At 28.8% G+C, this 14,178-nt stretch overlaps 1 protein-coding gene across 6 annotated transcripts in view; it reads left to right on the top strand.

Moving 5' to 3' along the window:
• LOC106467977 (semaphorin-1A-like) overlaps nucleotides 1–14,178 on the top strand; it is a 135,508-nt gene that overhangs the window by 103,030 nt on the left and 18,300 nt on the right. For 2 of the 6 annotated variants that reach the window (XM_022396864.1, XM_013928373.2), the window contains 6 exons: nucleotides 3,371–3,492; nucleotides 5,441–5,523; nucleotides 6,079–6,301; nucleotides 6,982–7,056; nucleotides 9,873–9,937; nucleotides 13,488–13,607. In XM_022396864.1, coding sequence (XP_022252572.1) covers nucleotides 3,371–3,492; nucleotides 5,441–5,523; nucleotides 6,079–6,301; nucleotides 6,982–7,056; nucleotides 9,873–9,937; nucleotides 13,488–13,607 — 688 coding nt within the window. Of the gene's footprint in view, nucleotides 1–3,370; nucleotides 3,493–5,440; nucleotides 5,524–6,078; nucleotides 6,302–6,981; nucleotides 7,057–9,872; nucleotides 9,938–10,194; nucleotides 10,828–13,487; nucleotides 13,608–14,178 lie in introns of those variants that run through there. The other 4 variants (XM_022396877.1, XM_022396881.1, XM_022396868.1 and 1 more) reach the window with 3 other exon arrangements.

The raw sequence follows: 14,178 nt of genomic DNA on the forward strand, positions 1-14,178 counted from the left end.
TAAAGACTTTAAACGAGTACAAAGAGGTTACGTGGTCAGTCAAATTGACCGAGCCCATGTTTAAGTGAGTTAAAGTGGTTTCTTTAGTTGAGTTCATGGTTGAATAGAAAGTTTTTGAGATTAAATATTATGGCAGTTATTTATCCAGTGATACAGCTGTGCCCTTTTTATCTTGTATTAAAATAACTGAAAAACAAATGCAACTACTACATGGTAAAATCTGGTAATACAAATAAAATAGTTGTAGCTGTAAAAAGAAATAAAATTGTCAGCATTATCCAAGTCATTTTAATATGTGTGATGAATGTTGTTTGTCTAAAACATTGACTACATAGCTCTTTTACAGTCAGTTTGACAATCTCTTTGTATTTTTTGATGAATACATAGTAGGTCTTTTTTTTTCCTATAACTGGAAGCTAATATGTTGATTTTTTTTTTCACTGCCAGTAATATTATGATTGTTAAACTTTCCTATTTCAGTCTCGAGGTGATGTAATTTGAATTTACTTAGAAAAAAAGCAATCAGATCAGGAGATATCATGATAATAAAATATACTTTCCAACAGTCATTCAAAGAAAGGTTATTTGCTTCAGACAGTATCAACTAAACTATATATAATTATTAGAAAAAATATTTAATGTTACCAACAAACTTTCTTAAAATTTTGTAAATAAGAAAAAAATAGAAAAAAGTTTCTATTATTTTTACATTTCTAAAGTGAAGTGGTACGAGTCCTCTTTTCTTAATTTTAAAGCACTGTTAGAATTGAAAGAATGTCTACTATTGTGGAAGAATTTTTTTGCTTTGTCTCAAAGCTGAACTATATGTCTTTTTCAGAAATACTCATAATTATACTCTGTACCTCAGTTTCTAAATTTACTGTTGTTCTACGCTAGTCTTTTAAAGCTTTTAATTATTTAAAATAAAGCTACATAAGCATTTATTTATATTTTTTAGTTTGTGTCCCATAATAAATCTAAAACATGTTCACTGTAATATTTCTTTGTAAACTTGTCTGTTCTTTTATGATTGAGGGTTGTTTCAGTATGTTTCTTTGTTTTGTCTATATCTGTTTATAATTTTTCTTAAGGTTGTAGCAAAAAGTTTAGACTTAATGCAGTAGTTAGAGAACACAATTTCTAAGTAAAACTAACCATAAAAAAAAGGTGAAGTACAACATCTTAATATAGGACCTTACATTTTATATAATTGTACTTGTAAGCACAGAAAAGGTGAAATAACATGATAAACACTGAAATAAATATATTGATATTATTAATCTTTATTCTGAGTTTTTAACACAAAGTATACATTCGTGATGATCATTGTCTATGCAGCAAGGCTAATGTATGTCATATTTTGTACCTCTTTTTTTGAAAAATTTGAAATCAGTATATATTAAAGTTTGTAATATTTGATTTGTGTGTTTGTCTTTCCAAAAAATTACTTTGGTTTTTATTTAGTTAGTAGCTTTACGTTCTGTACATACATGTGAATCAGTAAAAATAAGCACTATTTCAAATATTTTGATGATGCTTTTACAGTAGTTTACAAATGCGCAGAAACTTTGTACCAAGTTTCATGCAATTAGACAATTTCTTATGTAGATGCTAGCTTTGCTTTAAAACTATTTTTGTTTTATACCTTGAAAAATATTCATGATAGTAACAAAACTAGATTTAAAAAGTATGCTGAACAAAACAAAAATACTGTGATAACCTAAGTGATTATAAAGGTAGACTTTTATTCTTCAGGAGTGAAAAAGAAAGGTCTACCTTTCAAATGTGCCTGAAATATCAAGTTTCACATTTTTGATTTTGGGTAAAAAGGAACAAAAGCTATACTTTTAAAAAATGAATATGCACAAGTGTACAAACACAGCTACGGAACATTTAGTTGCCTCTAAAGTTAGTTAGTTATATATATATATATATATATTTATGTATATAACAAATTAGAGGCTCATTTTGCTTATTCTTTTGTTAACTTGTCTTACATATTGTATTGCTATTGCCAAATTTACAACCTGTATAATGTGAATTTGGGACAACTAACTTTTCCTCACCCTATATATTTGTAAGATGTATTTCTCTTCATTATGAAAAATTGGATAAATTTATAGGCCTTGCCCATGTGTTTTATTAGCAACATACACATTATTTTAACATCATATTCATTACAATCCACATTATCCTATTTTTAAAACTTCATTTAAAGTAACCAAACTTGCTTTTCTATCCTGCTGTTCATTGTTTTGGTTTGTTAAATTTTTGTATTTTAATTTTTCTCTCATTTAATATTTTTAACAAGTCTTTTGCTTGCCTCAGTTGTAATTTTTCTCTGAATTCCTGTTTTTAAAATCTGTTTTGATGTGATTTGATTTTGTTTGTTTTTAACAATTCTGTTGATATGAAGTAGTTATTCTGTCTCATTTAGTTTTTGCTAAATTTCTTGATGTAAAGTTCATCTTATTTTTGTTGTTTATAATGCTCTTTTTTTTTAACAAATAAAATATTTTACATTATGCTAATTCACTTCCATCTCCAATGATATGAGACACTGTTTTAGCTGGATTTTTGTTTGTATTAATTTTTTTTACTTTCTAGCATTGTTTTTCTATAGTATTTTATAAGAGTTTCAAATACTGTTGAAATTGTTTTTGTGATTAGAGAACAGGATAAAGATTAGCCTTACAGATCTTAAGGATAATGGTTTTAAGACATAGATTGACAACATTCAGAATGCTCTCCAGTAACTCAGTAGTAAGCTTGGGGACTTGTAATGTTACAATTTGAGGTTTGATATTCATGATGAGCACAATACAGACAGCCTATTGTGTAACTTTGTGATTAAGCTCAAAGAAACAAACAACCATGTTCATAGCTTAATTAAGCTAACTTTGACTCTTGCTAAGCTCCCCCTATCTCATCAATTGATAAATGTTTTACACGTATGAATTATTTTTACTGTCTATTAAATCCTAAAAGAAGCTGAGTTCTTCTTACTCTTCAATGAAAACAGATATGAGTAATGGGAAGTTGTTAGTGTTATTGTACACAAAAGTTACAATTTCTAATTATCACTGTATTTGTTGATGCTAACTGTTAATGGGGTTCAAGAATTAAACTTGTTTACTATTTTAAACATTAGGGTATTGGTTAATTTTGTAATAGAATTGCCTCAGTTATCTAATCATTAAACAATAAATTAAATATATATGTATCTTAATATATACAGACATTGATAGAAGTATGTATTTAAATATAATTTTTTTCAGTCAGTTTCATGCATGTTCTTTTTATATGTATTTGCATTTGGTAATTGTACAAGAATATTTGTACTCCAGGTGTATTGTTTTACTAATTTTAGTGTGTGAATGACTCCAGAACTTTGCCAGAAATGACACTGAATTTCATCAAAGATCACACCTTGATGGATAGGGCTGTTCCTGCTTATTGGAGTCAACCATTGATACTTCACACAGGCTTTGGGTGAGATAACATAGTCATTAAGGCTTCTGAAATAACAGTTTGATTAAGTAGGTAGAGGTTATAGTTTAATGAAAATACATGGACTGATGGTCAGGATTAAAAGCTCCAAGATCAGGAATGTAATTAGTTAAAACTTGACTTCAGCCATTCAAAACTTCCATAGATTTGAATAGAATAGACGTGTATGTGGGTTCTGAAATATGTTCATTGTAAAGGTAGAGCAACATGATTTTTGGCTAACAAGATAAAATATATGTGGTTTATAACATCACATGTTTGATCATGTAAATGGACAATAAATAAAAGTAGCAAAGCTACTGATAACTTTTATCCCTGTTTTTTTTATTTGCAAGAAATAAAACTTATTTAAAATCACTTCATTTATTTGTACACCAAAGAATAGAGTAATAAGCAAACTTTATAACAAGTGATTCTTAATGAACATTTTGTTCTATTTCTATCTAAAGTGGAATCTTTTTTTATAAGTACATCAAGAAACAGTGTAAGCATTAGTTTAGTTCTCTTTCAAGAGTCCATATACTAACCTACTAGATAAACATACACATTGTCAGCTGTTTGTGCTAAAGATTCTTTGTTACAGTGCTATTGATGTTAGACATTCTTGAATACTCTAACAGAGAAGATAAACACATCATGTAGCTGTAGTTATATGTAAACATTGTGTAGCTTTGTGCAAGAACCCTTTTTCTTGAAAGGGAATAAAGACATTATGAGAATAGCATGTTCTGGATACATGTTCTGTTATTTAATCGTTTTGAAGCTTTTTATGAATATTATGTTTTCATTGTTAATTTTATGATAACCACATAGATGGTTTTACCACACTATATTTGCTCTGAATACATTGAAAAATTATAGTTAGAGTATAAATTGATTCTTTCAGTGAACTTACAGAGTTTTTAACTTTCAATGACTTGTAACCCTAAAGGTGGGTGCAAGTTTGTTTTGTTATTGTTTATTAACTCGTACATTAGTTGCTGTTTATGCTTCATTGCTCTCAAGTCCTTTAAAAATGAAAGTACAGTTCTCAAAATCTGTAAAAATGTATACAAGGCTGGAGCCAAAGTGACTTCACAGTTGTTTCTTTTAGAACTTCTTTTAATTTGTAATGTATTACTCAGAAACAAATTATAATTAAATTGGTATCAATTGTTTTCATAATATTTTCTTTAGTACCAACTGTATAGTAACTTTTGCTCACCCTGTATATTGAAGATAAAGCATAAAATATTTACTTAAAGCACTTTCAATCTGTAAGATAAAAAAAAGTCAACTCCAGAAAGAGGCTCAGTGATTTTTACTCTATAGTGAAAGACAAATGAATAGTATTTGGTCTTAACTGAAAACTGCAAAAATAAAACAACTTTACATACAAATAAAAATTTGTAATTATTGTCATATTTGTTGATGTTGAGTGCTAAGGTTTATTTTTTAAGAGGTTTGACTCAGTTGTATAATAGCTTAAGTGTGTACATCGCAATTTATTCTGACATTGATATAACTATTGATGGAAACTATTTTTCAATCAAACTCTTGCATTTTTTCTATATTAAGCCACATCGAAAAAGTTTAAAATCTGGTTGAAAAAATTAACTTCTTACATATTTTATGTATCATTCTCAATTTATATATTTATACAGATCACTGATGATGAAATTTATAGATTCTAAAATGTTTGATTAAACGTATATTTAGTGCTTATGTTTTTTGTTTAAATTCCAATTTTCTCCTGGTGAATCTCAAGTAAATGTGGCACTATTTATTATTGGTATGATATCTCGGAGAAATAGTTTCAGTTCATACAAAGACTTTGACATTTATAGTATGATTTAATTTAGTTGATGTGACTTATAGAGTAGTTTTGGTGATATTTTTTTCTAATACTTAACTATATGAAAGAAAAAAATGTCCTTATTTCTGGTTATAGGTACCGATACACTTGTATTACTGTGGATCCTCAGATAGAAACTGTTGATGGCAGCAAATATGATGTTCTTTTTATAGGAACAGGTAAGAAAGAGCAAAATATTGAGAATTTGGAAGAGTTTGCTTTAATATGTTATAACCTACCCACCATGTGATGTAATGTGGAAAACTTAAACAAACTGCTATATAGAGTTATGCTCTAATATGCAACTGTGAAGTTTGAAATGACTAATTCCTTTATGTGGATTACATTTGAGTTTATAAGACATTTAAGTGTTGAGTCATACAAAGATTTTTAGATAAGTATTAAGAAATAAAGGGTATAATATTACATAGTATTTGGTGTAATTAATAATTGGTTATAATTAATGTGGTTATATAGTGATCTACAAAAAAATAAGACAAATGTTGTCATTTGACTTAAAAAATGTGTTGTAAAAGATAAGGGAACTAATTATTATTATTATTATTGGACTCAGTGTTTGAACAATAGTGGAAAACAAAGAAAAATTTACACTAAATCATTTGATTTTAAATTGTACTTTTTTGTGATGTTTCTTTGTTTTGAATTTGCTACTTAAACTTATATTTATTACTACACAAAAGAATCTTTAACTTAGTTTTGAAAATATATTTCAGACACTGGGAAAGTGATCAAAGCTATAAATGCTGCTAGTGCTTCAAGTGATAACAAGGTCGTTCCAGTTATTATTGAAGAGGTGATTGTGTTCCAGAACCAGGCCCCTGTCACTAGTCTCTTGGTGAACAATTTTGCCTTCCAATTAAAATTAATTGTGGTTTCTAAAGATGAAATTTATTCCATTCCACTACATGACTGTGAACGCTATGCACTGACATGCAGGTTAGTTTATATATGATTTGGTGCCTAATTCTGAGCTTACTTTTGAAAGAATACACCATGAAAAATACCTCAAGGATAATTGTATGATCTTGTCGATTATTGTTCAATATTAATGCTGCCTTTCAATTATTCACTTCTATATTACAGAGTAGATTAATTCTAATATTGTTAATAACCAAAGAAATTTATTTTTTATCAGTAAAATGTTCCACATTTTTGTGAGGTTTTAGTAATTGTTATTGTACAGCATTCAACTTTAAAAGAGCAAATAAAGTGAAACTTGCTGTGAATTATGTATTTAACTTGCATTTGGACATTCTTTTTTTTTGTATCACATTTTCTTATGGTACAATATCTACTAAACATTTTGTAAATCTAAAATTTCAAAGTTTATACAGCACCTGTACCATTTAGTAAAATACAATCATAAGCTCATTATTTATGATAGTAAAGTTTCAATAGTTAGAATTGTACAATCACAACCTCAGTACGTTTGGTGAAACTGAAGTTTTGCTAGTCAATTATAGTCATATCTGCTTGTGAACTTGTAACAACATGATTATAATTTACCTATTTCTTTTGTTAAATTAAAGCTTCAATAATGTCACAAATTAAATAATTATGACATTTATTAGTTTTGAGTCAGTTGCAGTCTAGTTGATAAACTGTAATTGTTTCAGTGAATGTGTAGCCTTACAAGATCCATATTGTGCCTGGGATGAGAATCGTCAACGTTGTACCAGTGCAGAACCAAGGTAAGCAACAGTTTAATTTGATGTTTAATTCTAGTTTCATTGACAAGATTAACTAATATATTTACAACTTTGAGTGAAAGTTTTAATAGATATTAATTTTACATGATTATTTGTTTTGGTAACTTTAATATTAAGCTATTTTGGGAACAGGGGAAAGAGGAAATACTTTGATGTTTTTGTTTCAGGTTTTTTGTGAGATTTTCAACTTCCCCTTTTTACCAAGTGAAAAATCATAACACTGTTAAGTGAATATTGTAGTAGAAAGTAGAGTTGGAATAAGTAAAGGAGTTAACTTATGTTAGAGATGAATACCAGTAGTGATAGCATGTTTAGGAAAGAGATAAAGTGAAGGACAGCAATAGCAAAAACAGCATTTTGCAATTTGAAAGAACTGCTTAGGAGAGATGTCAAATTCTAATTGAACGAGAGACTACTAAGTCTGGGGTGAAAATATAGATCTGTCTGCTGAAACAAATTGACCAAAGTGAAGTTAAAACCATTTGAATTATGTTGTTATAGATGAATAATGAAGATCAATTTTACCAAAAGAAAAGCTCATGGAAACGTATTTGAACATGCAAAAATTAAAAGACAACCATTGGTCATATGTAAGAAATGATGGTTGTGCTAATTTGGCCATACACTTAGATCTGAGGAAAGGTTAGCAGAGATTCTGATGAATAAAATCCAAGTTAAAAGAGTGAGAGGCAGATATACTCACTTGATTCATTGCTGTTAGGAAATAGATTGGTGATGAGAAGCTTGAATTTTTGTACAGGAAGTGAAGAATAAAGGACAATAGAGAACTGTGATTGTGAACCCTCAGAATTGGGGAGCACTTCATGATTGATTTACAGTATATATCATGAAAAATGCTTTAATATTGAATGGCTAATGTTTAGTATGCTTGTCAGTAACAAATACTTCAGAATTTGTTTTTGTTTGTAACATTACAAGCACAGCTGATAAAAATATGTTAAGTTATGGTGGAGTTTTGAGTTTAAAAATGCACTGCTACTGCCAGGTGAGTGTAGCTACCCTTGAAAACAACATGTAAAGTTATTACAAAAGTTTGTGATTACTTTGTGTGTTTTCTCTTTACCAAAAATAAAAATTGTGAATAATTCTGATACATACAAATACTTAAATCTTGCTGTAAAATTTCTGCAATCTATGCAAGTTAAAAAAAGCATTTGTAGATCCATTATATAAAAACAAAGAAAAAAAATATGAAGTGGATTTTTAATAGATTTTTTTATGCAACATTATACAAAAAAACTGTGTAGCATAATTCATGTAAAGATATTTTCAACTTTAATTCTATTTTTTGTTACAGAAAATTTCAATTTACTTCCCCTTTTTGCCAAGTGAAAAATTATAACACTGCTGTGAATATTGCAGCAGAAAATTATTTTGTCTTTGAAGAAGTTTTTATACTTGATATAAAATTGTGTAAATAAATCAATTTAATCAAAATCTGTTGAATGTTGAAAGGTTTTAGTCTAAACATTAGTATAAAATCAGTAAATCAATTGAAGTACAGAACACTTTTCTTCCAGATTCATTTTATAATTCGTGTTAGGATATATGATTTCTTTATATATCTGCATATAGTACCATTATTTTTGGTGGAGAATGAAAGTGAATGTAGTAGTCATATTTGAATTCTCCTTTTAAAATAGGAAGTAGTTTATAATGCGTAAAAACATGTGTATCTTTTCTTAGTATTGCCACAGATGTGGTATAGCTAATTTTAAAATCTACGTCATCTAAATTTATGGAAATAGGGTTTAATCATTAAAAGAGTAATTTTTTGAAGATTTTTCTTTTTCCTTTTTCTTACAGTTATCTGAACAAATAACAAGAGCATAGAATTATTTAAAAACTTAAATAATGTATTTGTTGTTATATACAAAATTAATTTTAATATGGTTGTCAGTTTTATAGGGTCGAATTCTTTACAGTAGGTCTCTGTGACTTGCTGGCGATAAATTTGAACAATAAATGGATAGCACACAATTCACTTGTTTTAAAATAATATATTCAAAACAAGTTAAACATGTACAAAAGTTCTCTATGCTATAGGATATCACAGTTGTATCTAAAACTATAAATAATTCTCTTCTTTTTCATCAAAAGTCTACACAGATTGATTCAATTACTTTAGAATCCAATTGACAAGATGAATTATTTTTTCTCCACTTTGTTTCTTACTATATAGTCTGTGATAAATTCACTTACATTACCCCACGGATTACCACAGTTGTATTCAGAACTTTAAATAATTGTCTGCTTTTCATTAAAGTCCACACAAGCGGGTTAAATTACTTTAAAACACCCTTTGACAAGAAAAATTATTCTCCTTATTTCTGTTAATCTGTAAAACTCACTTTAAGATATCAGCCATTACAGTTAAACTAACAATCACACAGTCTAACTTCACTTTCTCTAACTTATACTCTCTTGATTGCCTATATATATACATTGCCCATCTGAGGCATAGAATTTTCTACAAACAACAAAAAGCTATAATGTAACAATACTCACTTAAGGCAACAAGAAAAATACAGAAGGTTTGAGTAATGTGACGTCAAATTACAACAGTTGAACTACACACAATGTACGACTTACTGAGTTACGTACTGAAATTTGTCATAACTATTACCCTTAAAATAATTACTTTTAACAGTCTTGTTATGAAAACTAAATAATCATTAAATATTAGATCACTAAGTGAACTAAATAATAACTCTTACACTAAAAAGTCTTGTATATGCAATATTGGTAAAGGTGAAATGTTTTTTAATTCCCTATAGGGGATGGCTTCATGGCAAATTTGTTCAAAATATTTCCCATGGCTGGGATGACAAATGTCCTGAGGGTAAGTTCTCCATATTTTATTTTTTAAAAGACCATATATAACGTGGCTTCTTTAAGTTTTCAAATGTGCTTTTTTTTTCAGTTTATTCAAAGTTTTTATATATTGAAAAGAAAAAAGTGTATTTTAAGTTGCAGATATGTAGCACTTATTCCAAAAGAACTTTTAAGTACATTTAAATTTTGTATTTCACAATACCTTGCACTTGAAAACAAATAAACTTTGTTAGTGATGAGTGATATTCCTCACTTGTTTTCTAGATAGACACTCTACTACTTCTCTGTCAGTAGCCAGAGAAAATGGTGAGTTTCTTCTTTGTTAGGTCACAAGCATAGTTGTGATGGCAGAACTAAATGTTATTAAAAAGTATTTGTATCAACAAATTGTATTGTTTTAATCCAGTTGTAACAGTCAGGATGGAAGTTATCTGCTCGGAACTTGAATCCTCTGTTGGTTTCAGAAAACTAGTGTGAAACAAGAGTCCCAGGTTGAAGCCCTGGTTGGTGCTCATGACAGATTTCTTAGTATTCTGATTTATTATAAGCTGAACAAATGAGCTATAATATTTTATAAAACTTATACTAACAAAATATTCGGTTGAAGTGTTTAGTGGTTACATATATATGTGACTGCTGAAATTTTATTATTTTGTACTTTTTTCATCTGCATGTTTGTGAAATAAAGTGAACTAGTGATGGTATGAATTGTTAGAATTGTTGAAAATATCAACTGTTCAAGATTGCTGTTTTTGCCTACTGAATTTACACTACAATTTATACACTAGTGTATAGAAACTCAGTATATTTGTTTTGTTAAAGAAATTAATTGCACTGTGAACAGTTATTTGATTGGCTTCTTTTCACTAGTATCTGATGAATTAGTTATCGTAGATTGCTTGTTTTTCATTTTGCTCTGTGAATTTATCTTACATTTAAATACAGAAACCAACTTTACTTTTGTGCAGGGTATGATTGGGTTTCTACTTACTACAAAAACTGTATATCCAAAAACAGCTGAGTTTGGTTAAATATACTGTGCATACTTAATGCTTAGATTTAAAAACCTAAAAAGAAAACTCAAATTATTGAGAAGTAAAAGAAAATTTTTTTATTGCTAGCTAGAATACTTGTAGGTTTTATATCTCTAAGGGTAATAAGGAAACCACTTAGAGGTTTCCGGATTAATGAAGTTAACACTTATCTGTAGGAGATTTAAGGTGCATTCTAAACAGACTTTTGCTATTGGGTGCTGTACATTTGTTGTCTCCTTTAAATTGTCATTCATATACGAGAAGATGAGTTGTTTATTTTTACATAATACATGAAGTCTGGAATGCATCTTCATAGTCTGTAACTACAATTACTACAATTGTTATTTTCAGATATACCAATAGTTTCCTTGGGAATAAAACCTTGTTCACCTGTCACTGATTGATGATCATACACTATACCCTAAAGTGTTTTAATTATGTGAAGTAAAATGAAAAAGGGGGCCTTTTGAATAATTAAATGTTATTAAAATAACCAATAAATGCTGCAAATATTAAGCCTAACATGTTATTTTGTAATTCATCAATTTTTGATTTCAGATGTCTCTTTAGGGCAGTATGTATTACTTTTGATTATCCAAGAGTATCATGATATAAAAGATTGTTTGGTTTGGATATTAGTGATTGATTTGTATCGTGAGTGAATATTTTATTATTTTTGAGTTTTGCTATAATAAGAGTTAAAAGCAGATGATTGTAGAAGGTTTTGTTAATAACTAATTGGTGTCAAGAATATAGAAAGTGGCCAGACGACTATGTAATAAAGATATAAATAGCATGAGATGAGCGACAAGCAGTAGAGAGATAACAATAGATGGATAATAGCAAAAGAGAATATAGTTGTGTGAAGTTAAGTACCGCAAAGGTGATAGGCCTAATGTTTAATATATTAGAGTGAAACTAAGAGTATAAAAAAAGATAAGAAGGATAATTTTATTCCATCAAAGCATGGTTCTAAAGTAATTGAATCAGCCTGGGTACACTTTAACAAAAGGAACAGAGGACTTTAGAAGAAAGAAGACCAAACGAATTATGGTAACTTGCACCACAACTGTAAGTGAATCACACACAGAATACTAGTACGATAGTAATATAAAGAAGATAGTTTGACTAGTCAACTGAAATTCTAAAGTAATTGAATAGGCCTATGTTGACTTTTGACAAGAAGAAGAGAACTATATATAAATAGTGCTTATGATATGCCTGTAAAATCTATAGTATGAAGACTTTGTTGTACGTACGTTTAACTTGTTCTGAATATATATATATAATTTGAAAACAAGTAAAGTGTGTGCTGTTTATTCATCATTGAATTTATCACTAACAAGTCACAGACACCTACTGTAGCAGAATCCTAAGCCAAACAACAACATAGTATATATTTATACTGTTAAGAAATATAAGTAAATGCCATTTATTTCGACAAATGGCAAAAATCAGAATCCATATACGTATATAATATTATTTTTAAAATCTGACAAAGAGCTGTTATCGTAGAACCTAAACTGTCCTTTTACTGACTACTTGATGCAATAATACTTGAAGTACAATTTTTGTTTTTCATAACAAAAAATAACAATCTAGTTTTATTGTGATGTGGCTGATTTTTTCACACTTACATAAATGATTTGTCAAATTATTATATAATGGTTTTGAAACAAGCTAAAAAAAAACTGTGTATCCCAACAGTGTCTGAGTATTCCTGTAGTTGTTTTATTATTATTATTAAGCACAAAGCTACACAAAGGGCTATCTGTGCTCTGCCCACAATGGGTATCGAAACCCGGTTTCTAGCGGTATAAGTCCGCAGACATATCGCTGTGCCACTGGTGGGCAGTATTCCTGTAGAGCAGATATCAATAAAATTAATTTGGTAAACTTTGCAATTAGTTATGTTTTTGTTGAGATCGGCCTACCTGACATTTCTTTCAAATCTTTAACCATTAGCTATTACATTTTACTCAGTTGCTTATTTTACATTAATCTATAAGGTATTGTATTAAATCCTGATTGGTTTAAAATTATCTTCACTCTGTGTTAAATTCTCTATAACTTAATAGAATGTTATTTATTTTCACACACACACATTTATGCTAGGAAAAAACTTAATTTACTTATTAAATATGTCATTATAACTGAACAAAGTGTGTTCTTGCCACCAACCTTCCTAATGACATTAGGGGTTATTGATATCATGAAGCACTTTCATTATCTTAAGTTCATGTGATACGAACTTATAATGGTGGATATATTACACTCTAGAAAACACTATAGTTTCCAGTTCCTTTAAAGTATTATAGCTGTAGTGTAGTATAAAGGTTAAAACCTAGACAGAGATAAGAATAGGCAAATGACCTTTATCATGTATATATATTTGCTATCATTCTTTTGCACTAAGGTTGAATGTATGAAGTCTTGTAATCTGAGTTTTTGTTATGATTTTAACCCTTCTGGTCTTTAACTTTTCTAAATGATTTAATATTTAATTCATTTCTTTCTCAACAGCAGAGTTAGGGACTGAGACAACCTCTACTACCACCAATGCCCCTACATGTCCTCCTTGTCCCTTAGAATGTGCCTGTCCTTCAACAGAGGGGGCAAGAAATGTTACTGAGCATGAACTTGGTCAGTTTATGTTCTCTGCTATAAGATGGAAAATAGAAAACAATTACAAACTTGTATCAAAATTAGTTATTGTATAGATGAGAGAATAATGTTCTATTGTTTCATTTCTTCTCAACTTACAATTCTTCTATTGGAATGAACTGTTACTCGTCTTTTTCCTGACAGTCTTCCCTAACTAAAACCTCCGGAATAATATTTCACTGATTCATAATCTCCTATTTAGTGTAGTGAACATTTTTCTTCTTTTTTCTTTTTAATATTGTGGATACAAAAACGTTGTAACAGTGCCTTATTTCTTTTCACAATTAATCTGTCTGACACCATAATTATAATTACTCTGAAAGTTAGGTTACAGACCAATATTTTTCACATAATATCATGAGTAAATTGTATAAATATTTATCATTAAACATTGCTTCATTTCTTCTTATACTGTCAAACCTTACAATTTGAAAAGAAAGAAAAACTATCCTAGCATATATTGTAATATAAATGCTTATAAACTACTGAAAACTGTTACTTATAGTAACTAGAATAAAAATATTCTAGTTTGAGCATTACTGATAATGCC

This window comes from Limulus polyphemus, unplaced genomic scaffold, assembly GCF_000517525.1.
Source record: "Limulus polyphemus unplaced genomic scaffold, Limulus_polyphemus-2.1.2 Scaffold84, whole genome shotgun sequence".
Lineage (NCBI taxonomy): Eukaryota > Metazoa > Arthropoda > Merostomata > Xiphosura > Limulidae > Limulus > Limulus polyphemus.